The sequence below is a fragment of the Mastomys coucha genome, unplaced genomic scaffold (assembly GCF_008632895.1).
Source record: "Mastomys coucha isolate ucsf_1 unplaced genomic scaffold, UCSF_Mcou_1 pScaffold13, whole genome shotgun sequence".
In the NCBI taxonomy this organism is placed as follows: domain Eukaryota; kingdom Metazoa; phylum Chordata; class Mammalia; order Rodentia; family Muridae; genus Mastomys; species Mastomys coucha.
In genome coordinates, this window is record NW_022196895.1 from 80,682,257 (window position 1) to 80,708,690 (window position 26,434).

Sequence of the window (26,434 nt, forward strand, 5' to 3'; positions counted from 1 at the left end):
TTCCTATCCCCAACTGGTGGAAGGGCAGCAGATGTGTAAAACGAAGTCATTAGTTTGGGAAGCCCCCATCCTATGGTTTGGCCCAACACAGCTTAATCCCTTAACTCTTCATCTTTTCCCACATTCCTCCATTCTAGCTGCATTGATTTCCCCACTACTGTGGGAATAACTGGAACACTCTACATCTTCAGTTTGCAAATTTTGTGTGTGTGTGTGTGTGTGTGTGTGTGTGTGTGTCTGTGTGTGTCTGTGTGTGTGTGTGTGTGTGGGTGGGTGTGTGTGTGTCCCCTGTCCATTTCTCAGGAGTTCTCTCAGAACTCACAGAGGAAATCTTCTTTAACAATCCAGAGAGAGGCACATCCCCTAAGGCTGCTCTGTTTTCTAAGTGCCTGTGGCAACATCATACATGCCCAATTGCTCTTCATCAAGCCGTATGCTGGGCTTCTTCCCATGATCCTGGGCCCTCTAGAACAACCGCATCTTTTGGTAACTCTGGGCTACAGAAACTGTAGTTTTGCAACCCTGTAGCCCTGTAAACCTTAGGGGGCAGTGGGCTGAAAATGCAGCTCATGGTGTCTCTGAGCTCAGCATTGCTAACATTTTACTGGGAGACTCTTTGTTGGCTCAACACAGGCCTTGCTGGACCCATCTATCTCCACTCTCCCCCACCAACCTCCCGTTGTGTCCTTCAAATATATTCATTTGTGGATATCTTTCCATGTAATAATTTTAGATAAAGCTATCCATCAGCTTCAATGATTTCAACACACACACACACACACACACACACACACACACACACACGTAAGAACTCTGAATCACATTTAGGGTAAACAGTGATATTTATAAGTGACCTTATTTTAGAAAACTTGTAAAAAAAAAAAAAGGTCTCATGGGATTTTGGCTGTACCAGAGAAAACCTGGTGGCTGGTTACACAGGAGCTGTGCCAACAGTTCATTCACATTGAGTAAAAGATATTAATGTGGAGAGAAGGCAAGTTGTCCTGTCTTGGCCATGTCACGCACATGGACATCCCTATATTCATAAAAGATATTATGAGAATGACATTTCTTCTCATTAGGCTGAGGCTAAATGATGACTATGGGAGTCAAAGCTGCAGCCGGATGGAGAAACAGAACACAAGGGTAGTCACTGCCACAGAGTGCCCCAAGATGTTGACAGAGATGTAAATGTGATGTTTCAGACGTGGGACACAGTGTCTATGAATTCCCAGCTAAGTGGTAGAGACCATGGTTTTAGTACCCAAAGAAGAAATACACTTCAAAAGAGAATGAGAAGGGCTTCCAAGCTGTTTTAGGTTAAAATTGTTGCAAACGACCAAATGACTGCTACACTTGCTCACCAGCTGCTCCCCATCCATCCCACCTCTTCTTTCAAACTGTGACTTGCCCAGAGACAAACAATTACAATGTTTCCTCTTTTAAAATGTAAAGAAATTGCTTAAAGTTGGCTCTTTTAAGAATTTACAGGAATTTAAGCTACAGATTCAGGATTTTAAAAAATTAAAACTAAATTTACCTTTGGTTTTCCTTTTTCTTTTTTCTTTTTGGTTTTTCGAGACAGGGTTTCTTTGTGTAGCTCTGGCTGTCCTGGATCTCACTCTGTAGACCAGGCTGGCCTCAAACTCAGAAATCCGCCTGCCTCTGCCTCCCAAGTGTTGGGACTAAAGGCATGTGCCATCACTGCCCGGCTATCTTTAGTTTTTCAAAGTTTCATATACTATTCTATGTGTATTGATTATAGTCATCCACAACTCTCTCCCTCTAGCTTCCCCTACTGCCTCCTCCCCCTGTCTCCCTCCTAACTTCATATCTTTTTTACTGTTACTAATAACTCACTGTGCACCGATCATATGCACACGACTGTGTGGCCATTTACTGGGCTAAGAGCAACCTACCAGCAACCACTTCTCTAAAGGAGAATGACTGTCCCTCCTTCAGCAGCCATATTAACTACCAATATTTCCTCCCACAGGGATGGGGCCTCAAGGGCTCCTTCCCATCCATGCTGACATTTTGGCTGGCTTTATCTTGTGCGGTAAGCACAGTGGCTGTGGGTTGATGAAAGCAGGAGCCATGCCATATGCAGACAGACGGTTGAATTTCTTCACTGCATTTCCATCAGCTGCTGCTTTTACTGTTCTTCACAGCAGGACTGAAGCTGCCTATTTTGCAGTATGACCAACCAGTGTTGCAAGGCAGCTGTGGTGAGGACGAACCACAGTGCCTGAGACTTAACTATTCCTCTGTGCTGAGATCTGATCTGAATGACCTCTGTCCAGAAGCTGGTGTAATCAGAAAAGGGCAGGTTCACTGTTATTATTCCCAATTCATTCATTATTTCTCGCTACTACTCACTATCATTGGCTGGGTTGTAACAAATATTATTCTTGAAATAATATAGACATAAAAGTATATACATAAACTTCTTTAAGTCATTGATATTTTCCACAACAAAAAGGTTTAGTTTTCCAAGGGAGTGAAATGAGACTCTTAGAGGAGTGTTATCTATTTTCACAGTAACCATGGAATTCCACACTCCAGTTCCTTCCTTGTAAATTCTGGGGGCTGGGTTTCTGTGGGGAAGGCCACTTTCTGCTCTAACATTCTTCCTCATAGTACATGGCAGGCAGCTAGGAGAGATGCTGAGCAGTCATCTGGCATATCTATAGGCTTCCAGAGAAATTACTGCTTAATCAAAACCAGCAAAGGAGTTTAATTTGGAGATCCTCATTTCTTATCCCCTGATTCCCACCACTTTCCCCAAAGAAATTACACAGCCTTGTTAGAGCACCAACTTCCGTGTGTCTCAGACTTTGCCCTCTGGACTCAAACAGCTCACCTCCACTTTTGAGCAAGGCAACATAAGAATGAGGGAGCCTGTCAAGGACTTCACGGCTCCCAGCATCAGGTGGCCATTGTACCTTTCTTCCCAGGCAGGACAGGTAGGGGTGGTAAGCATACGTGTGTGCCTGTGTAGGGCGAAGTGCAGCAAGGAATGCTGGTTAATGTTTTCCTTAGCCACATAAACCTCATTCAGCTGATACAACAGACAGACTATCTAGTGATCTCTGAAAGGAGGCCGTGTCTATGTCATGTTGAAGTTCCTGCCAGGCAGGGAAAGTAAAAGCCATATGTTCTGATGAAAATATTTTCTGATAATGTGGAACAAACATTCTGTTTCTCATCATCTCTCAGAACAGAGCTGCACTTGAAATCAGGTTAACGAGAGCTAAATTTAATCATTGTGTGACCTGATTGGGTAGCCGCAGCCTGGGTTATCAAATATCCTACTTTCTGTTGCTCTTAGTTCCATCTCACTATTTCCTTATGGAATGAAAAACAATGGCAGCAGAAAAATAGTGAAATGTGGTAAATCTGGTCAGAGAGGAATATGACTAAAATTCCTTCTTTTGTTTCCTTCCTACAGCCCCATATGTAGTGCGGGTTACTCTGGTTTACAAAGTACTGAAGCCAGTTCTTAGAAGGAGAGAGGCAGACTACTCTATAATATATAAAAACCCTTTGTTTTATAGATACCTTATAAAAACAGGTCATAACCATTAATTGCCTTTTGTACAGGTTCTCTGAGCTTTCATGGAATTGTTTGAGAAAGCATGTCATTAGTTCTCAGTATACACAGAGGGCTCCTATGCATCCAACCTTCTATCCCTCACTACTGACCACACAAGTGGATCTGGAGTTGAGAGGATGGCAGGAAAATGTGTTGCTCTGGGAGACGTTAGACTCCCTGATGACGAGGCCGAGTGTCTGGCCATCCTGATGGTAACTGTGAGAAATTAACAGTTGTTTCTCATATAAGTCTCAGAATTTTAAGCTAAGAAGTTTTTGTTTTTGTTTTGTTTTTTAGGTATTGGCCCCAAACCATCTAATAATTCTCAAAAGAAAAGCGGTAAGAACCCCCTCTACATATCTACATTTTTAAAGAGCTTTGTTAATCAAGTATGTCAGTTCCATATACTACCCTGAATCCCTTCCTCACCACTGAGTGAAATACGTGTTCCTAAAAGAAGTAAGTTTATATAGGAATGCTGAAAGAGGGAAAAAAAAAAGACTGCAAAAAAGGCTATTACTCTGAAGAAATGTCTCAGAAGCTGTGTTTTTGTAGATACGCACATCCTTTAAGATAACCATGTCAGTATGTCTTCTCTCCACTTTTGTTATGTTTTAAAGTCGAGTAGCAGAAGAACACCAGGCCAAGCGTCTTTCATTCTTGTGTTCTAGCTTGCTTCTCGTTGCTGTGAAACATCACTGACCAAAACCAACTTGGAGAAGAAAAGATTTGTTTGGCTTACAGATTACAGTACACCATTGAGGGAAGCCACGGCAGGAACTTAAAGGCAGGATTCTGGAGGCAAAATCTGAAACAAAGACCATGGGGAAATGCAGCTTCCTAGCTTTGTCCCCTGGTCTGAGCAGTTGCCTGCCTTAAAGAATACTTCCAAGAGAGGGCATTGACTAGTGGGAGGGGGCCTCACATGGGGGGCTCCCATATCAGTTACTAATCAAGAAAATGCCTCACAGACTTGCCAATCTAATGGAAGCGATGCCTCATGAGGTTCCTTCTTCCCAGGTGAGTGTAGTTTGTGTCTAGTCAGCAAAAATAGAAGTTAAAATCCAGTAAACATATATGTAAAATTACTAGAAACACTTTCAATAAACAATTGACCCCTTTTAAACTCATGTTAATATCATGACATAAAAAGTAGTACAAATCAATCTTGACACTTTAAAAGATCAAAGTCTCTTTAACTCTGTGTCCTTGTAAAGTTAAAAAAAACAAAACAGAGGAAACCACACCCAGATTAAATAGTCTTAGTCCAAAGGGGAAGATACAGGGAACAGAAACAATCACACTTAAGCAACCGCAAAGTCCAGCAGGGCAACTACAAACCTTCTTGATATCTGGAACTCACTCACAAGCTTCTTAGCCTCAGAGTACTGCGCCATCCCACTTCTCTGCCTCTGCCGTTTGCAAAACCCACACAAACATCTCTCAATGCCTCAAATGTCATAAGCTAAACCCCACTGCTCTCACAGAATAACTCATCAAGCTCTGAGCACTCAGTGACTTTTCCAGCCCAAAGTTCCAAAATCCTCCCACAATCCTTCCTCAGAAAATGGTCAGGTCCATCATGGCAGTATCCCCACTCTCTGGGACCAATGTCTGTCCTGGTTTGCTTTTTGTTGGCATAAGCAAGCCACTTTCTTCTTACAGCCTCAGTTGTCTTCAAGGAAAGTATGGATTAGTACTACCTTACTTTTATCCACATAAGACAGGGTCTAAAGCCCAACAGAGCTCAGAAGAACAATTGTAGAAGAACAATTATAAAACTGAAGAGTCTTATGACAAGGAAAGAACAGGATACAAGGTATAGGGCAGTGGGATCCCTGAAAGAACTAACCGTGGGACTCTTGGGAAGACCACTCAACATGCAGTCCCTTTATCATTAACTAACACTTAGATGGATATTTCACATCTAACTGTACAGATCTACCTGGGGTCTCCAGAGCTTTGCTCTCCTCTTTCGTAGAGCCCTATAATCCAAGCAAAGCAGCTATCCTGGCCATCAGAGGGGGCAAAGAGGTTCATTGTACCCTCACTTAATGACCCTCCAATGACTCCCTCCTGAACCTCTCATATATACATACATATACATGTGACATGTAGTCTCATGGTCTTAGGAGGTAGTTGAGTGCTCAGTGTGTGGAAAGCTAGCTGAAGAGAGACTCCATCTAGCTATGAAGATGTCATTATCCACGTGGGGATAACTGCTGTGGTGTGGTGCTGTGTCTTGTAAGGAAGCCCTCACTCTTTCTCTTCAAAGCCCATTGACTCTGAAGTAACTCAGTGGCTCACCAAGTAGACTATGATGGAATTGTACTTATGTTTGCTATTGATGTTCTGTCTTGGGGAAGCAGATGTCTCCCTAGGGAAATGCTCACATAATATGTTCGTATTTGGAGGGGTGGGAAGAAGGGTGCTCAGTCAAACTCGAATACACATTCACATTCTTTTCCGTGTTTTATATTAATATTGTCTGGTGCTTGCTGAGTGGCCTTTCCCCTACACCATGTTAGTTTTCTTGTGCTGTGACAGAATGCCTACCAAAAACAACTTAAAATGAGGCAAGTTTTATTTAGCTCAGTTTCAGTCCATCGTGGCATGGAGGGATGGCAGAACAGAACAATTCACAGAACAGGATATCCCGACCTTCCATAGCTCTTCCACCTCCTAAGAGTCTACTCAGATTTTGATCCCATTAATGGATTAAATAATTGTGTAGGTCAGATACCTCAAGAGACTATGGGATCACATTAACAGTCACACTCCTAGACATGTTTCTTAATCTCTTGGATATTTCTCAAGCCAATCAAGTCAAGCTTAACCACCACAATGTGCTGCAGGTATTTCTTATCCTTCACCAGGTAACAAATTACCTCCAGTTCTGTGTCTTAAAACACACATGAAAGTGATTTGTCTCATAAGTTTCTGTGTGTTTGAGATTGGAAAGTGGCTTGGGTGTGAGATAGATGATCCAAACAGGGCTCTTTGGGAGGCATTTAGAAGTTTCTGGTGGTGTCCATAAGGTGCTGAGCAAACTCTGACTTTTTCTTCTCATTACAACACTGAGTATATATAGATTATGTTTCTCCATGAATTCTTAAATAATTTAGCTTTTAAATGTTGGTCTCCTACTTCTCTGGGTAAGTTTGGGATATCTAATAAGTTGATAGATATGCCAAGCTCTAGTTACTTCTCAAAACATGTTTGCATTTTAAGTTAATGGAAGGATAATTTTTTGGTTTTCGTGTTCTTTATTTTCATCAAAATGCTACAGTTATTTCAGGTCAACACTGGTCATATGTATGCCTAATATGAAACTCCAAATCTCCACCTTTTATTCTCAGGTCTGCATTTTAGCATCTTCATTATGTACTAACTGAACTGGAAACGAGGGTTACAAGCTAATGCTTCATATCAGAATGCATATAAATTGACTTCTTAGGAACAAACCCCATAAAGTAAAAGTCGTACAAGACAACTGTAGGCCAGGACTTCTATAAGCCAAGATTACAGCTCAATTCACTGCTCATTACTTTTTCTAATGAAAACTCCTCAAATGGCCTGATGTAATTAGACCATTTAACTTCATGCTACAGTAGGTCATGTATAAAATTTATACTCTAGCTATAGCTTTCTCAGCAATGACATTTCCTGAGAACTTTGACTATTCATAGATGTAGTATAAAACTGCAGTACTACCTAAGAGAAGCATTTCAAAGTCTTGCCAGTTACACAAACTGACTTCCATCTTGTACAGGAGAAATACCTTCTTGCCAATAGACAGAATTTTCCACATTGGTACCAGATCAGGAGGACAAATAATTTCTTCTTCCATTTTCTATATTCCAGAGAAGGAAACACATTTCATGGGACGATCTAGATCTCCCCCCTGCACACTGTCCCAATGAAGACCAGAGCTTAACTACAACAAGACTACCTTTCCTGGAGGAGAAGGGCTCAGCTCACCACATAGCACCTAGCCTTTCCCAGCAATCAGGGGCATGTGTACCTTGTGGGCTGTACAGGGCTTGCCTGTCTTAAGAGGGGAAGCACCAGAAGCAGGTTAGACTTTGGATTATAAGAACTCTGAGTGTAGGGCTGAGCAGGTGGCCATCAGGTAAAAGTGTGGAGTCCTTACAGAGGGCTGCAGTTTGGTTCCTAGAGCCAATGTGGCTCCCAGCTTCCGCTATAGAGAATCCTAGGGCCCTGCAGACCCTTAGATTCACATGCTCATATACTCACATGAACACATCATTAGCTTGTAAAAAGTCTTTTAAAGACTCCCTCTTAGATTTGCCCCTTCCTGTGAGAGGAGGACAAGGAAAGCACAGGGGAAGCCACCACTGTGCAGGTGACTGGAACTAGTGTGCAGAGCCGCCTGTCTTTGTCACACACCATGCCAACTTGTAGGTTTTCTCAGCTCAGGGGAGGTGAATTTGCTTTTCTCATGGCCATTATCCTGCATGTTAGCCTGATTCTGCCACTCAGTTTGATGTATTAGACTGAGTAGATTTTGGAAATTTATCAGTTTTCTTACCTCAAACTTGTCATAATTTTCTCATATTATGACATTTAAATGGAAAGTGGTGGCAAAGTACCTTTAATTACAAAATGAGTTTAACAAACTATTATCATATGAATTTTTTCAGGGTTTGGTATAAATAACAATAATCACCAGGAAGCTTTTTTGAACTTGAAAATTAACCGTAAACACTTAAAAATTGTCTTGAATAATGATAACACAAAAATATTAGGGCCTAGAGTAGTACCTGTAAATTGTATAAGCTATGTTTTAGCTTCTTTTCTACTGCCATGATAAGATACCGTGATCAAGGTAACTTATACGAAGAGCCTTTGAGACTCATTGTTCTAGAAGATTAGAGTTCATGAGCATCATGGAGAGGGGCATGGCAGCAGGCATGGCGGCTGAAAGCTTACATCCGGGGATACAACCATGATGAAGAGAGCTAAGTGGGCATGTTATGGATTCCAAGCCCACTCCCAGTGACACACTTCCTCCAACAAGGCCACACCCCCAATCCTTCCTAAACAGTTCTATGACAAAATATTCAAACATATGAGCCTCTGGGGGTCATTCTCATTCAAATCACTGTAAACTATTTCTAAACTACAAAAATTGACTTTAAAAAATTATATCGGCACTTCCCCCTCTTTTTGCTAGTGTTAAAAGAAGAAGAAATTTAGTATGTCTTAGGTGCTATAAGCTTGTTAATTTGTCACTAAACTCTTTCCAGGGGCCATGGGATCCAAGTGGTCAGCTCCACTCTCCAGCTGACTCTTTAGACGCCAGCTACTCTAAGCTCCTTGATGGTCTTGAACCTCAGGTTGTTCTTTGTGCTCACAAATGTCATCTTTCCCTGATCTAGGACAGTATCACCACTTCCTTATAAACTTCAATAATGCTTGGCACATAGCAAATACTTTAATGAATAACTCTTTTGATTGTTTTGAGACAGGGTTTCTCCATGTGGTCCTGGCTGTCCTGGAACTTCCTCTGTACACCAGGCTGGCCTCAGAGGTCCTCCTGTTTCTGCCTCCCAATTGCTGGGACTAAAGGTGTGTGTGCCCCCAGCACCTAGCTAATGAATGATTTTTAAATAACGAAATACAGGTCTTGCTGGGCAATGGTGACACATGCCTTTAATCCCAGCACTTAGGAGGCAGAGGCAGGTGGATTTCTAAGTTCGAGGCCAACCTGATCTATAGAGTGAGCTCCAGGACAGCCAAGGCTACACAGAGAAACACTGTCTCAAAAAAACCAAAAAAAAAAAAAAAAAAAAAAAAAAAAAAAAAAAAAAAAAAAAAAAAAAAAAAAAGAGAGAGAAAGAAAGAAAGAAAGAAAAGAAAAGAAAAGAAAAAGAAAAAAGAAATAAAGGCCTTTTGAGAGTAAAACTCTATGATGTAGTAAGAAGCTAATCTGCCTTAGGAAATGAACTACAGTGGGAAAGGAATTTGCAGGGCACATAACCCCTCCCATTTCTCTGTACAGTTACTCTGACATCTGAAAAGTGCATGCATTTTAGATTCCTTTACTGTTTGCCATCTGAAATAATGAATGTACACATGAACATTCTAAGCATTAATACATAAGGGTTATGCATCTTTAAGTTCTCATGTTGATTATTCATAACCACCAACAGATACTTATACATTAGCATGTCCAGCACTAAAGTGAATCATATGTCATTTGAAAACAGAGAGTGAACATTGGTTGATAAATTAGTCAAATAAAAACCAACCACTGAGAAGCTTGAGATTTTTATTTGCTACATTTAGTAATAACACAATAAAGTAAAAATAATTATAACATAATAAAATATAAAACCAAACACAAATATAGAAAGCAGCTAAAGTGCATTGAGGAACATTTTTACATAACTATAAATATGATTCTTGGCATTAACTTGGGTCTATTTCTATAAGTTTGTTTTGGTGTGGTGGTTAATTTCTAAGCCTCTGGATACAGGCAAATGTAAAATTGTTTATGGTTTAAAACTGTAATGGACCCGGAATACAGAATTGAAAAATAAGGAATAAATTTTTGGAAGGGGTCCATACTACAAACAAAGCTCCAAATCTAAAACAGGAAAATTTGCTTTTTTCCAATTGGCAGCACATTTATTTTGGCTTTCAGAAATTGAAGTCTTTTAAAAATATTTATTTTATGTTTATGTGTTTTGCCTGCATATATGTATGTGTATCGTGTGTGTACCTGGTGCCTGAGAGGCCTAAAGGAGAGCATTAGATCCCAGATCCCCTTGGAACCCACATTACAGTTGGTTTTGAGCAGCTACATGGTGTTGGGAAATAAACTAGCATCATTGACAAGCAGAATATAGCTCAGTTGGTACTGCGTGCCTCTAGGCCTAGATACATGTACATTCATGCAGGCAAAAACACTCATAACATGAAATAAAATAAATAATTTTAAAAGACTTCAATTTCTGGGTTCAATTTCCAGCATGATAAACATGAGCATACTATAATCTAGTCCTCTGGAAGAAGAGGTTCAAAGTCATCTCAGGCTACATAGTGAGTTCAAGGCCAACAGGGAATACATGGTTCCCTGTCTACAAAGAAAAATGAAAGAAAGAGCTATCAGTTCTAAGTAGTTCAGATTAATAGAGGAAGAGTGATTACTAAGACTCTTTTAATAATTTGGAAACATTACACACTGTTTCAGCCATAGACTAGTATACTTAATTGAGTAATATCACATTTTCACAGCCTAAGGCATAATGATGGAGCAACCCCAGGAAGTAACTAGGAAAGGGTTGTTCAAGAATGACCATGTGTGCCTGACTATGCCGACCACACATGCATATTTAAATACATCACTCTCAAAACCAAACATGTTTCTACACAAGCCAAACAATGTCCTAGCCTTTACTGTGGCCTGCTGGTTATCTATAACATGGACTTCATGAGAAAAGAGAACTTAAAATGGGCTTTGAATGAAATGTATGTTCTTCTTATGCAGATAAGTTGGGAACTAGAGGTTTCTGGGAAGCAGGAGTGTTCATGGTAATAAAAGTACAGAGCAAATTATTGGTAGGTATAACTTCAGGAGTGAGAGTTAGACTCCCTTTTGTTTAAATGCAGTGTTTTGATGAATTGCTAGCAATAGCAAGCCATATTTAAACAATCACAGTTCAATTTAAACTTGCTTTTTGGCTTTGAATTTGCATATATATACATACACACATACACACACATATATACATATATAATACACACACATATATGGATTTTTGTAGTAGGATTTTCAATAAAGAGTCTGACTTTTAAAATATATGCTAATTCTATGTTATCAAATCTCATTAAAGCCTACAATGTTTGGAAGGGAGGGAAGGTCTCATCTGAGGAGCACTCTGTGCCTTCTCCTTTGTTCCTTTTTGTGTTGGACAATTGTTTGTGGAGGACACACGTGATGCTGGGCACTTACTCCACCACATGCATAACCCTAAGCCTGAGTTTTCTGGAGACCTGACTCACCTTCAGGGCAAGCTCATCCATTCCAGGAGAGGACACAGAGCACGCCCACTAGCAATGAGAACTGCTGGGCACAGAAATCTCCACTGCAGCTAGGGCTCTAATTCTGTAATGAAATTGATCTCATGCCTCTGGGGGCTTTCTCATAGTCATATATAAAAACAAAAGTGAAATTTAGTGACAATATAGAACACCATCTATCCTCTTAAATAAACAGTAAAACAATTTGCTCAAGATTATGAAGAAACACAGTGACAGGCATTCTGTTTCTTCACACTACTGTCTATTATGTTTAGAGTACTGTATCTGTGACCCCAAAACTCTGGCAATAAACCAGAACCACTTCAAACAAATTGAACAAATTGCAGTAATAAAATAGGAAGGGCAAAATAAAGGTATTTTCCACTATCAAAAGTGTTACATTGAGTAAGGTGGCTCATGCCTTTGATGCCAGAACTTGGGAAGTGGAGGCAGGTGGATCTCCATGAGTTTGAGGCCAGCCTGGTCTACATAGCAAGTTTCAGGTTAGCTGGGGCTACAGAATGAGTCTTTCTTTAAAAACAATGTATCACATAACACAATTCGGTAACTTACAATATTGTGTGAAGAACAATTCACATGACTTATAATACTGAAAGGTTAGAAATGATAATGTCATCAGCCAAACCAATAGGGAGCTAGCTAAACATGGCATGTCCACATCCAATGAAATACTATGCAAAACTTTACAAGGGAATTGCTGAGTAAATGAGAGGCCCCAGAACAGTACACAGGACCAACCGTCTCCTCAGCCACAGGCAATGTCTGGAGAGTCTTCATCAGTGCTCTAGTTATCCCTGCAAAGAGCAGTTGGAGATGAGTTACTCTCTTACACAGGACCGACCGTCTCCTCAGCCACAGGCAGTGTCTGGAGAGACTTCATCAGTGCCCTAGCTATCCCTGCAGAGCAGTTGGAGATGGGTTACTCTCTTAGAATCTTATTATTTTATTTTATATGTGTGGCTGTTTGCCTACATGTATGACTGTGTAACATGTGCAAGCACGATGTCCACAGAGTCCAGAAGATGGCATTAGATCCCCTGGAACTGGAGTTATATACATTTGTGAACCACAATATTGGTCCTGAGAATTGAACTTGTGTCTTCTGGAAGAGTAGCTAGTGATCTTAACTGCTGAGCCATCTCTCCAGTACTCAATTTTTAAAATATATTTACTTAACTACTCATTTTTACAGAAGCTTTTACAGAAGCATCTAACTGATAATTGGGTGATAGTACTGTCCATAGATCACTATAGAAACTATAATTTTCTCATTATGTTAGTCTTCCTAATAGAATGGTTTGTTAACTTTGTGTCAGACAAAATAATCCAAAATAAGAAAGTGACATACTTCTAAGACTACATGGAACCTAGAACAGATTTATCTCTAAAAATGCAAATTGCTATTTCTAAGGCACATACACTATTTTGCTTTACCACATGAGAACATTAAAATGAAGATGTTTAAAACTACATAAAATACCACACCATAACATAGGAATAGAATTATGTACCTTTTAGTTAATTCAAAGCATGCTGAAAATTCTACTAGCTATAGGAAGAAATAGCATTTGGAAAAGAAAAAATGTTTTTCTGGTTGGCTCTTAAAGCATCTGAATGTATGCCAATAGTTTTATGTGAAGAGCACTTGTGGATGTTTTAGCAATGTGTTTGTTCTTAGAATAGAACAGATGGCAACAAGGAATAATATGTTACTTCCAGATGTACAATTTTGTGAACTCGGTGCCAGGGACCCAAAGTGAGAACTAAGTCTGCAGCTTAAGTGTAGCTGGTACCATGGCAGTCTGAGAGTAGACTTCACCTTGATCATCTCTGGGCTCCACTTAAAGTCTTCATTTGGGTCACACCCAAGCACAAAGACATGTTAGTGGGATGATGGTCCTTCACATTCACACTGCTGCTATGGCTGCAGTACTGGTGCTAGATTCCTAGTCTTTGAGACCTCAGAACTAAAGAGAGGAGAGCCTGAGGTCCTTTCTCAATGCCATTCTTCTTTGGGAGTACATAATGTAAAAGAGTTGCTTGGTCACAGCACGTGCTGTTCCGATTTCCTTGCTAGCTTAAGCTTAGCCATCTCTACGTAAGTAATTTAAGGAAAGTAAGTGCATGCCACTGCAGTTACCTGGTGGACAGTCTCTGTTCCACACTGGACTCAGCTTCAGGAATGTTGAGGGAATTCTTGGGTTTTGTTGTATTAGAAACCTGTATCGAATTAAAGAACGCCATTTTGTTACAAACTAACTATATTACTAACAACTTTGCTTCTTAAGAGGGTTGGTCTCTTTAAAATTCTTTGACAATTTCTTACAGTGTATACATTTTGGTTATTTTCATCCCAGTACTTTTTCAAATTCTCCCTCTTCCACCAAAGCCCTTTAAAACAAGTCCTGCTCCTACCTTGATATCTTTATTTTAGTGACCAATTGAGTTTAAGTTTGGTTACTTCCATGAGCATGGAGGAGAGTTATTTGCAAGTAATTATGGATGGGCAATGTATCTGTGACTACACCATTGAAGAAAAGGACACCTTTCTCCTAGAAACCTTGAATAGCTCAGACTGTCTCAGACTGGGGGGGCGGGGAGGACTCGTGAGCCCTTCTCTGTTTATGCTGAAATGTCCCTGAGCAATCATCTGCAGGGAGCCATGGCTACAGTGAGTTTGTGAGTGCAGTGGCCATGCCATGTCCAGATACACTGCTTCCCAGTGCTCCTGCCACCCAGCTCTCACATCCTTTCTGCTCCCTTGTCTGCAATGTTTGGTAAATCATGGAGGTTTAGGGTGTATCAGAGAAGGCTTTCTTAATTACCATGTCTCTGCATCCACTTGGGCAAGTTATTTACATTCATTTTTTAAAAATAAATTTCTGGATTTTTTAAAATTTATTTTTATTTTATTTACTTTTTTTTTTTGCTTGCATGTGTGAGGGAGTGGGATCCCCTGGAAAAGAAGTTATAGATAGTTGTGAGCTGCCATGTGGGTGCTGGGAATTGAACCTGGGACCTCTGAAAGAACAGTCAGTACACTTAACTGCTGAGTCGTCCTTCCAGCCCAGCCCCTTGTTTAAGGTTCTAAAAGTCCAGTCTCCTATGAATTTTTCCAGATTCTTTACCTGGTTCTTAGAACTGGATTGCCTCTGGTGTGCAGCATTGGACCGGCGCTTCGTAGAAGCCCTTGAAGACTCAAGACATAACTCCTGTCTGCGGCTGCGGGCTGCTTTGCTTTCTATTAGGCTGTGTTCAGCTGCGTTGGTTTCTTTAACCTGATTTGCTAACTGTTGCTGTTGGAGTTGGGAGTCTTCAGTTTCTAATTCTGATTCAAAAATGTGTGGCTGGCTTTTGAGTTTTAGGGACTCGTGGCTTTTCCCCAAAATTTGTGTTATGAATCTGCTTGTTAGATTGTCTTTTCCACCAGTGTGGATGGCAACATCGTTTTTCATCATTCCTAAACTCTGACTGGACATCTGTGTCGCGGAACTAGTAGACAGTGGTCTGGCTTCTCTAAGGTGCCCAGTCTGTGTCCAATCAGAAGAGAACTGTCCCTTCTTCCGATCATAGAACTCGGTGCCTTTTTCTCCAAGAGGTTTGGAGCCTTTCTGACTTAAGTCCCCAGCAAGTACTCCAATGCTGCTATTTGGTCTACTTGGTCTTTTTCCAGCGGCTGTACCTAGACTGGCTTTGCCCCCCTGGGTAACACTAGTTTCCTGTGCTAATATGGTAGGTTCTGTAACCCTGCTCTGTTTTCTTTTCAAGGAGCTAAGTGCTGAGAAGTTTTTGTTCACTTGCTCAGATTTCCTTTTAAAAACTGGTACGAATGCCGGGGCTCTGTTACTTTGTAAGCAAAGATTTTTGGTCCCAGCTTGTGCATTTTCTCTGCTGAGATGTGACTCTTTCAAATGCAGCTGTGGTGCCTTGAGAGTCCAGGAAGGCTCTCTGTGGTGAACAGACCCAGGCTGGTGGCAACCACCTGAGAACAAGCCCGACCTCTGCTGGCTGACGGCAGGCTCCACCTTGTGCTCGGCGGTTGTTGACTGTGGAATGAGATTTAGAGCTATGGTGGGTTTCAGCAATGTTGCTTGAGTTAGAGAAGCTCGGAAGAATTTTTTAGTAGTCAGATTGGATGGTTTGACTTTGTTTTCCTAAAGGACAGAGATTAGGGAAATTTAAAGATGCAACAATAATGTAAGTGAAAAGAGAAAAGAAATACAACGTATTGGACTAAGAATACAAAGTAACACTAAAACACATAGAACAGTTGAGAAAGAAATTATAAGTGAGCCGTCTAGAGTAACATGTACATTTCTCTTGGCACATTATAACCCTAAGCCAGTCAACTGTAAAACTTACACACAGTTACCATCTGTGTCTACAGCCTTCCAGATGCGCTCAGACAAGCTTTGGCTCCCAGGGCTCCCTCTTCTTGCTGCTCTAAGCTGTGGTCTCTCCTCACTTTGTCTCATCTCCCATGAGCAGGGTGCTCTGATACTTTAGTGTCCATGTCTGACCTCCCTTGAATAGATGTTGTCATCTTAGAGTGACAGAACTATGATCTTTACTCTGACCTTTTCTAAGGTTACTAAGAAATACTTGTTGAAAAAACTCTAATGGAAATGTAGATGCATTTGTATGGGATCTTTAAGTGAGATTTTGGACTTCAGACAGAGCTGTGTGTCTTAGGCCCAATTGTTTTCACTGACTGCTACAGTTTCTGGTGCCTAGCAGTAACTCAGCAAGTTGTCAGACTGATTAGTAAGATATATCAAGGAGATCCAAGCATGTCCTCTTCTTTGAAAACGTTGTATATGTAGAAAATTAAATTTTCCCATGCTCACTCTGAGCACACAGACTGACACTGGGACAATAGAGAGCAGGTTAGCATTAGATTAGCACCCTGCACAAGGAGGACAGACGAATTCATGAAGGGCTCCATATTTAAAATAAAACAAGGACAAATAAATAAACTGTTAGCATTGAAGCACCCTAGGTACTTCTTTCAGAGACTGCAAGTGCACTTACCACTGAACTGCGCATTAGAATTATCACCCTTTCCTTATCCCACACAAAACAGAACTTTGTATTTTGTAAATAATTCTCATTTCTTCTGACTCTGGTCCTCTGGTAACTCCTGCTTTATTTTCTTTTGCTGTGTGTCTGCCGTTCTAGATGCTTCTTATGGGGTTGTACAATGTTTTCTTTAGGGTCAGGCTTATTTCGCCTAATATACTATTTATTCAAGATTCAGCTATGTTGTAACATGGATCAGAATTTCCCTTCTTGTGACTGACTATTCCATTGAGGTCTATGACAATATGCTTCTCTGTTCAATTATTCAAAATACTTAGTTTTAGTATTTTGACATAAATCTACACTGGGCTTTAGTTTTTGTGAAATAACAATTGTGCTAGTTAAGTCTTGTCAACTTGCCACAAATTAGAGTCATTTGGGACTAGAGGATCTTAACTGAGGAACTCCCTCTCTCAGATTGTCCCATGAGCCCTGTTGTGGAGGTATTTTCTTGATTAATTAGTTGTGTGAGGGTCCAGGCCCCTATGGGTGGTGCACTGCTAGGCAGGTAGTCCCGGGTCTATAAGAAAGCAAGCCTAGGAAGCCTGGAGAGCAAGCCAGTATGCACTATTTCTCCATGGTACCTGCCTCTGCTCCTCCTTAAATTCCTGTGCTGAGTTTCCTCAGTGCCTGACTATTATTTGGTGGGTCAAATACTCTTCTCCTGTCATGAAGCTTTTGTTCATGGTATTTATCAACAGAAGGTAAAATGTAGACCATAGATGCATCTTCTTACCCTTACAGATTAAAAATATGTAACAAGCAAAAATGTAAAAGTTATAGAAATAATATACAAGCCAGAACAGGTAATTTTTCCATCTTAAACTGAATTTCAGTTTTTGAATGAGGCTGAGATGAGTCCAGGAGTTTTGGGGATCAGAATTATAAGCAGGCACAGAAAATTATAAGATTGACTCAATTATCTACTCAGCATAACAAGGCACATAAAAATGACATGGCTTAAAATTAAGAAAAAACAGGGCTTCAAATATATACATTTTGGGGGAACACAATTCTTACACTTCTGAAGAATAAAAAGGGGTACAGATGTTCTTCAGAGTAGTCTCTGTACAAGTGAACTAACATAAAACTAAAAGTTGTCTAATAAAACCTTGCATAGCATTTTTTGTCAAGACATTGTATGAGCAAGGACTACCACCATCATCTCAGGTCAAGAAGGAAGGCGTCTCCTGCTCAGCGTGAGCATGATGGCCTGGTGCTAGTCCTAATCCACGCTACACTTCCCATTGCTCTTCTGGAACAAGCTCCCATAAAGCCTGAAGTGTCATTTTCTTATTTGCACTTAGGGTGTTGACTTTGTGACTGCCTGCCACACATAATCAACTATTTGGAGACAATACCTGTGCCAAGTTTGCTAAAAAGTTCAACTATAAACACATTGACTGAGCTCAGCCACTACCAGGCAGGAACTGCACTGTCCACTCGCTAGATTTCTGAGTGTCCAGTGCAGAAAGACATTATCTGCTCATCTGCTATTGGAGAGTAGCAGATAACCGACCAGCATTTCTCCACAGTCTGCTGTCCTTGCATTATACATGCCATGTAAGCACACAGATGCCATCATAAGAAAGTTCACTCAGTTTGGTTAAATTCTACCAAATACCAAGAGATATTTGTCAAAACTGATGGAATCACTCTAGAGTGCAAATGTTTTCCCATTGCCTTGAGAGAAACATGTTTAAGAACTAAGTTGAAATTAATTATTGACAGCAAAGAACACTTCCTTTTTGTAGATCATTGTGTTTCACAAACTGTATGATTTTTAAAAATGTACCCATTAATTGAGATACCCAAAGAAAAACTCTAGACAGATTTGGATAAGGACAAATTACATGCATTCGGAGAGAATGAATGTCTGGGCCTGAGATACATCACATTCACACCAGCTCTTCTGAGAGTGTCTGGGCCTGAGATACGTCACAGTCACACCAGCTCTTCTGAGAGTGTCTGGGCCTGAGATACGTCACAGTCACACCATCTCTTCCTGGCGGGTCTGTGGAGAAGAGTTTCCAGGAGGCTGTTCTGCTCCCTAAGTTGTCGATGTATTATTTACTCATTGTTTTAATTTTTAAAATACTGTACATAGCCAAAAGGGAGGAAACTTTTAGGTTTATATTCAAAATGTATAGAAAAACAAAAAGGACATATGTGAACAACAGATGAGATCATAAATAATTCACAGAATTCTTAAATGGTCAAAAAGCTGAGGCTTTGTGAAGCCATGAGCTGGTTAATAAGCACATGCTTTACTATACATGTCATTTGTTTAGGTCATTGGAAGATGAAGCTTGGTGCATCTTTAGTGTTTAGCACTGACATATAATATATAAACTAAAAGTTTTACAGATATAAAATGGTGTCCCATTATTAAGGTACCTGTTAAAAGGAATTTGAGAGCTGGGCAGTGGTGTCATATGCCTTTAATCACAGCACTTGGGAGGCAGAGGCAGGCAGACTTCTGAGTTTGAGGCCAGCCTGGTCTACAGAATGAGTTCCAGGACAGCCAGGGCTACACAGAGAAACCCTGTCTCGAAAAACCAAAAAAGGAATTTGAGAAGTATATTCATCTGGGAGGTGTGCTTGGATTTTTACTGAGGGGGAAAGCCCTTTTGTTGTATCTAGACATTTATGTGGGAAAATCAGGACAGACTGTTCTTCCTTCGTGTCAACCATTAAAATATCCATATCTATCAGCATGCCTCTCTAGATAGGTTGAGGCAAAAAGAGATATGCTGAGGCTTAGCAACTCACAACACACACATACCACACACACAAACACCCCACCTACACACACATACCACACACACAAACACCCTGCCTACACACATATCCACATTCCCTGTGATTGCCATACCTGGAGATAAACTAATCCAGGGTGTCAGTCTTCCTATGCCATCAGTAACAAGCAGTGCTGTAAAATGTCTGTGAAACTGAACAGCAACCAGAATGACTAAGCAGACTTTCACTGTTTACTAAAGTCAGATACACTCATAGCACCGTACTTGTCTATCTTGCTTAAGGCAGAGCTCCTGGCTTATAAGAAATATGGAAGCTGGAAGATTATGTTAGGTTCAAATGACATAACATACAAGGAAGTAAGTGCTCAAAGCCAAAATGTAGACTATCCTCCTAGGCAAGTGTAGACGATCCTCCTGGGCAAGGGCCCTGTTCTAGCAAATGCCAGCCATAAATAATGCTGTATAACAAAATAGATTATCATACATAATGACCAAATGACCTGAAATAGTCCTGTTTAGATTTTAACTTGACAAAACTCTTAAAAGTAAATCTTTGTGATAGAGAGCCAGGCATGACCTGTGTTTGGTGATACTAAAGAATTAGCATTCATTCTGGAAGGTAGAGCAATGACATTGGGCTACCTAAAAATTCTTTTTAAATGATACATGTGATTGAAGTACATTCTACAAGCTTTATGTAAGATGAAACTATGAAGCATGCAATAAGTAGTCAATACAAATGCATGATGTAAGCATCTATTCAGCGACAATTCCTTAGATTGGATTTGGCAAGCAACCAATTTTTAAAAAATATTATGCCAACTAGATATAGTGGCACATACCTTTAAGCAATCCCAGGGCTCAGGAGGCAGGTAAATTTCTGTGAGTTCAAGGCCAGCCTAGTCTACATAGTAAATTCCAGGACAGCCTTATCTGTATAGTGAGACTGTGCTCAAAAGGAAAGCAATACAACAGTTAAAACTATCTAAAACCTGAGACTATAATACAGGTATCAAATAAGGCATTTGTCCTCTGCATTCACTTTTCAGGAAGTGCCCTTGTCTGTAGCCACAAATGCTCAACTTGAAAAGTTTTGCATTTCAGTGGGGGTGGTCCTTGACCAGAAATACAGTCCAAAGGCTGGCTAATGAAAGCTGCTGTGAATGTGAGCAGACCTGAAAAGCTGGCCTCAGCTGGGGCTGTCGAGAGAGCTCAGCAGTTAAGAGCACCCTGCTGTTCTTTCAGAGGACCCAGCTTCAGTTCCCAGCACTTACATACCAGCTCACATCCACTAGCACCAAGCATGTACATGGTGCACAGTTATGTAGGCAAAACACACATCCACCCAAAATAAACATTAACAAACTTTTAAAACAAAAGATACTACTGCCTCTGGTGAATTGAAACTGAGGACGACAATGGAAGCTGAAGGAAATGGCATGGGGTGTGGTGCTTGGCCACAGAGCTCAGCACAGAAAGGCCTAATCAGCAGGGCAGAGGGAGCCACAGTCAACAGAAACCAGCTCAAGTGAAAACAGCTGACCCATAGCACAGTCACAGAGAGACTGTAGCCATGTGAGTGATCTCTGCAGTGCTCGTGGCTCCTGGTAGATTTCCAAATACAGTTTCCAGTGTTGGTGTGTCCCATAGAGCCCCACAGAGTCCTCCTGATTATGAGCTCAGTAACAGAGAGGCACTCTTTGCACAAGTACAGTATCATATGTCAGCGATGCTCCAGAACAGAAGGCACTCAGTAGAACCTTCACAGACTTGAATGGATACAGGAGCTTTTCCACATTGTGCTCACAGACTCATGGGGTCTGAAGGAAAGACAATGCTATCCTGCTGCCAGGTTCCACTGCTCTCAGTAGAGAGTGTTGAATAAAATCCAGCAGCCCTACAGTGATTCTTATCATTGAAGGTAACAAACGGAGCCATGTAGAATGTGCATTATTGTACATAGTCAAGTTCAAGTCACCCAGAATACAAGCAATTCCAAATTCTCTATTTTTCTGGTGGTGGTGGTGGTGGTTAGTGTGTGTGTGTGTGTGTGTGTGTGTGTGTGTGTGTATGTGTTGGTGCTAATAGCAGTTCAAGGTATTGGGTCCCTAAAAATGTGCTCTTTTAACTACTGAGGTATCTCTTCAACTCTAAGAAAGATACACTTAAGTGAAGGGTTCAAGAGAGAAATCAGTGAAAATCTGAAAATATTTTGAAAAGTTTAAGCAACCATTCATGATATTAAGACTATCAAATGCAAAATATAAATAAATATAAATATAACATAAGTATAGGACTTGGTAATATTATTGAAATACTTTTAAAAGTATATTTGAAAACAGAAGAGATGGAAAAGTTCATAGATAAAAAGCAACTCAGTAATATCTGTGGTTACATCTATGTACACGTATCTAAGAGTAGGCATAAGCTGGCAAGCTGAGATGAGATGTCTACAGAGACTCGTGGATCAGGGAGAGCTAAGATGCTGCTGGGCTTGTGCGGCAGGACTGTAATCCCAGCAGCTCAGAAGGCTGAAGTGGGAGGATCAAGGGCAACCTGCACAGCCTAGTGAGACCTGGTGTCAAGGAGTAAAGGAGGGCTGAAGAGAGAGTTCAGTGGCAGGGCACTTGCCTACTATATCTGGGGTCCTAGGTTCAATCACCAGGTAACACACACACACACACACACACACACACACACACACACAAATAGCTAAGATGTTTTACTAGAATTAAACATCTTTTAAAAATTAATGGTCATATAACACCATTTGCTATAAATGCAAAGCTTAAAAGTAATTATATTTCTGCAAGAATAAATAAGTAAATCAGAGATAGATGATAACTCAAAGACACACTTAGGTATTTGTCAAAGAGAAAAGATTTACTGTAGGATACTGGGGGAAAGAATGGTCTTTTCAGTATCATTGGTTGGGCAAACAGATATATAATTAACAAAAAACCCTGATTACCACATCACACTATATACAATATAAATTCCAGCTGGATGTTTGCGGGACATCATGGAAAAAAACATACATGATTTTGGCATGCACATGCATGTATTTAAAAGTGAGACAAAAGTATGGCTATCACAAAGAAATACCCTGGTAATTTAGACTACAAATTAAAACTGCTATTATAAAACACCATTAAGAGAAAGAAAACATGTTGCAGAATGGAGGGAGGCAAAATGCTCTGGACAGCTGGTAAAGAACTTAAACCTAGCACATTGTCAGAGTACTTATAAATGACAAGCCCTTCAGAGCAGATATCCAAATGACCAACATGCATAATTAGTCAAGTACATGAACATTAAACGCACATTATAATGAGCATGTCTGTCAGAATGGCCAAGGTAGAGATTGACAATACCATCTATGAACAGGGCAAGGAGCAATAGCAAGAGGCTCACAAGACCCTGCAAGCACTTTGGGAGGTGCCTGTCATGTGTCCTAACCTTGGCATACAATCCTGATTCTCCACGTATGGTATTCGTGTACCAAGCCTAGAGGATGTGCACTGGATGGTCACTCCACATTACTGCAGACAGCCCTCACACCATCCAGCTGTCAAGTGACAACATCTGGTTGAATAAACCAGCTATGGCATCATCATGTAACTACATAGAAATGAAAATGAGAGACCGTAGCTTAGTGGAACAACATGGATGAGCGTCACAAACACTATTTTAAAGCAAAGAGTCAGACATAGAAACGCAAACACAATGCTTTCATTTGCATAAAGTTCAAAACTGGGCATAACTAAAACCTAGTTTTTAATGCTGCATACTTAGTAAAGACCAAGAACACGCCCAGGACACGCCAATGTTACCTTTCTGAATGCAGATGGGGGTTATACTAGGGAGAGTGGGAGCAGGATGCTGCATTGGACATGCCAATGTTACCTTTCTGAATGCAGATGGGGGTTATACTAGGGAGAGTGGGAGCAGGATGCTGCGTTGGATCACATTACACAATGTGCTGCGTTGGATCACATTACTCAACGTGGTGTATGTGTTGACACAAGGGTTGTGTCTAGGCTTACTGCATCTTGTTATGCCATGCTTGGTTGATGTCACTGGAAGCCTACTCTTCTCTGAAGGAAAGCAGAAGAGGAGTGGGGCTGGGGGCTGCTCGGGATGTGTTATATATATAAGATCACCACTGCTGCCGCCACCACAAAAGCCAGGTTCTAAAATTCTCTTCCCCTAAGAATTTCCAGCCCTAGCAAACATAAAAACTCAGAATTTGATTTCAAGTTGTGCCTTCTTCCCCGTTTCCCCTAAATCTAGGGTGCAGCAAAAACCCAAACAGCCATTTCTTCTTTTACTTCTCTATCTGCAGGGAGCCAGATATGCTGGTTTACTGAAGTCAGTCCAGAAGCAACCACTGGTGACTGCTTTTCTCCTGCTGTGGGTTTCAGAGAAGTCCTCTCCTGACTCCACCTAGTGGGAAGCCGGCGTCCAACTGCTACTGCCCAGGCCTGTACCCATAGTTCGTCTGTCTAGATGAACACTTAACAAAACTCTTTTTAACCTCCAATAATCCAGTTCATGTGTACCTAGATATGCCAGAAACTACAGTGTACCATATAAAATATAATAACATCACATGGCAGGGCAAACAGTTAAGTACCAGCGGTAACAAACAACGCCTGCTAGACTGAGAGGGCTCATGAAAAGGGGTGATTAGTGTGCCACACTGGATGAGATGAAGTGCGCCTTACCTGCAGATGTGGTCTGGTTAGCTCCTGTGTGTAATAGCATGGTTTATTTGTCATCTTTACAGGAAATCCACATAAATGCGGCAGTTTCGATTTTAAATCTGAAAGGAAGCTTTTCAACACACCATCCAAATCTACTCTTGGAAAGAACTGAATGGGCTGACTTCTGATGCAGCTGAGAGGGTACCTGAGCACCGTTAAAGAACAACGTGAAGTTTTCTGTCTACAAGACACAGCAGTTCTCACTTTTAGAAAGGCAGTAATGTTGACAGGACAGATAAACAGTTTCTGTTTTTATATTATAGTCTAGAAATTCCAAAACCAAAAGGTTTTCATTTAAGTTCATTTTTATTAACAAACTGTGTGTATGTGTGTGTGTGTGTGTGTGTGTGTGTGTGTGAGAGAGAGAGAGAGAGAGAGAGAGAGAGAGAGAGAGAGAGAGAGAGGGAGAGAGAGGGAGAGAGAGAGAGAGACATAGTAGGCTCTGATATGGCACAATCATGGTGAATCATTGTGTCCTTACTATGTAAATAGAAATGTAAGTAGAGTAGATTACAATGCTCCACAAGAGATTTGAAACAAATGTGCTATCACCTGTACAGAGTATAAAGACAAAATAGTGGACAACAATCTGCTCCTATCTTCAAAACAAGGAAAAACTTGGCACCAAGAAGAAACCCATCACCAACGTTTTTCAAACTTCAAAAGCAAGGAAAGTCTCTTTTCCTACTGAGAGGTCTAGACCCTTGGGAGAGTGTTGGTGACTAACGAAAGGCAGCTGCTGGCTACTGTGGATTGTAGGTTTAATGTGGATTATCTGGGTAGGAGTGAGCACAGGGAAAACACTATGGCTCTTCTATTTCTAAATCCCAGGCTGCCAGAGTGGTGAGAGCTGTGCTAAGTAAGATTTAAGAGCTGCACCTAAACACTTGTGTTCTGTGTCTGTGTACATTTTTAAAGCAATATTAAGAAAGTCATTTTCCTAAGTTAATGCAGTCTGTTTTAAGTGCAAGTCAAATCTTCTAAATTTAACCCTACTAATTTGGCCCTTCAATAACATCCAAAAAACACTGGGGGGAGCTCTTGGCTAAGGAGAATCCCATGACTGGTTTATTACATTCTATTAGGAAATACATGTGGGTCCTTTTTTTCTATTCTGAATTTCCTTTTCCTGTCTAAGTTTTTTTGCAAGAGCCTTTAAGAAAAATTCCTTATATACTTGGATGGTCATAATTCCAGCTCTGAGGAGGCTCCTTTCTGATGTGGTTTCATATTAGAAACAATTAAGCTATGATGTGTCTTTTATTGAAATATGAGAAGAATGCAGCTCAGCTGTGGAGTGAACACCTATCTTGCAGAAAGTGCTGGATTCAATTCTATCCTTGGCATAAACTGGACATGTGGTGTATGTCTATAATAACAGCACTTGAAAAGTACAGACAGGAATATCAGAATTCCCAGCCAGGCTATATGAGACCCGTGTCCAAAACAAAACAAAAATACCCAAAAGAAATAGCACAAAAATTCTTATTAACTATACCCTCTAATCTAAACTAGAAACACCTGTGCAGAAAAAGTGGCTCCATTAAATGACAGCCTGATAATGACAGCATGGGACATAGCCAAGGTCTGGCTCAAAAGGCAGACAGAAAATATCTGCTATCATTAGTGTGCAAAGGATACGTGAAGGTCCTTTCGTTAATCATTTTGAAGTAGATGCTGCAGTATATTTTCATATCTCCACAGTCTTCTGGAAGTTTATAGCCATACTATAAATTAAGCATACAATGTAAATCATTTTGGAGGAGGCTATTCTTAGGTTACATGGCAAGAAAAGAGATCAAATGAAATTTAGTGTGACACATATTTGCTTCCTACCAGGTCATCCCAGTGCCTCTGGAAGTCTTCGAAGGAATGAAAGGGACAGTCAGGGGGTGCAGTATGAAGAATATTTATTATCTGCCCCATTTTCATACTATGAAAAATGAAATTTGATACATTATGTCAATGATTAAATACAGTTCAATGGTGTTTGATAAGTTGTGATTTAGGAAGTATTCCAAATGCAAAAAAGTCTCTGATGCAAAAACAAGCTTCTTTTATAATAGTTCAAAATACAATTACATTAGGCCTTTTATATTATGTATATTTTAAGATATATTTACCATGCTTCGAAACACAAATAAGCCATGCAGTCCCTTAATCAA

General features: G+C 40.5%; 1 protein-coding gene and 1 long non-coding RNA gene across 5 annotated transcripts in view; one reads left to right on the forward strand and one right to left on the reverse strand.

Annotated features, from left to right (window-relative positions):
* Positions 1-23,968, forward strand: part of LOC116087437 — a 37,523-nt gene extending 13,555 nt beyond the window's left edge. The window contains exons 2-3 of the long non-coding RNA XR_004117438.1: positions 3,893-3,934; positions 23,849-23,968. This is a non-coding gene — a long non-coding RNA (uncharacterized LOC116087437). The remainder of the gene's footprint in view (positions 1-3,892; positions 3,935-23,848) is intronic.
* CUNH18orf63 (chromosome unknown C18orf63 homolog) overlaps positions 9,874-26,434 on the reverse strand; it is a 41,021-nt gene continuing 24,460 nt past the window's right edge. For all 4 annotated transcript variants that reach the window (XM_031366191.1, XM_031366190.1, XM_031366188.1 and 1 more), the window contains 6 exons: positions 26,106-26,202; positions 25,911-25,996; positions 24,231-24,414; positions 14,794-15,819; positions 13,806-13,885; positions 9,874-12,459 (listed from right to left, as the gene is read on the reverse strand). In XM_031366191.1, coding sequence (XP_031222051.1) covers positions 12,450-12,459; positions 13,806-13,885; positions 14,794-15,819; positions 24,231-24,414; positions 25,911-25,996; positions 26,106-26,202 — 1,483 coding nt within the window. In that variant the 3' untranslated portion in view covers positions 9,874-12,449. The remainder of the gene's footprint in view (positions 12,460-13,805; positions 13,886-14,793; positions 15,820-24,230; positions 24,415-25,910; positions 25,997-26,105; positions 26,203-26,434) is intronic.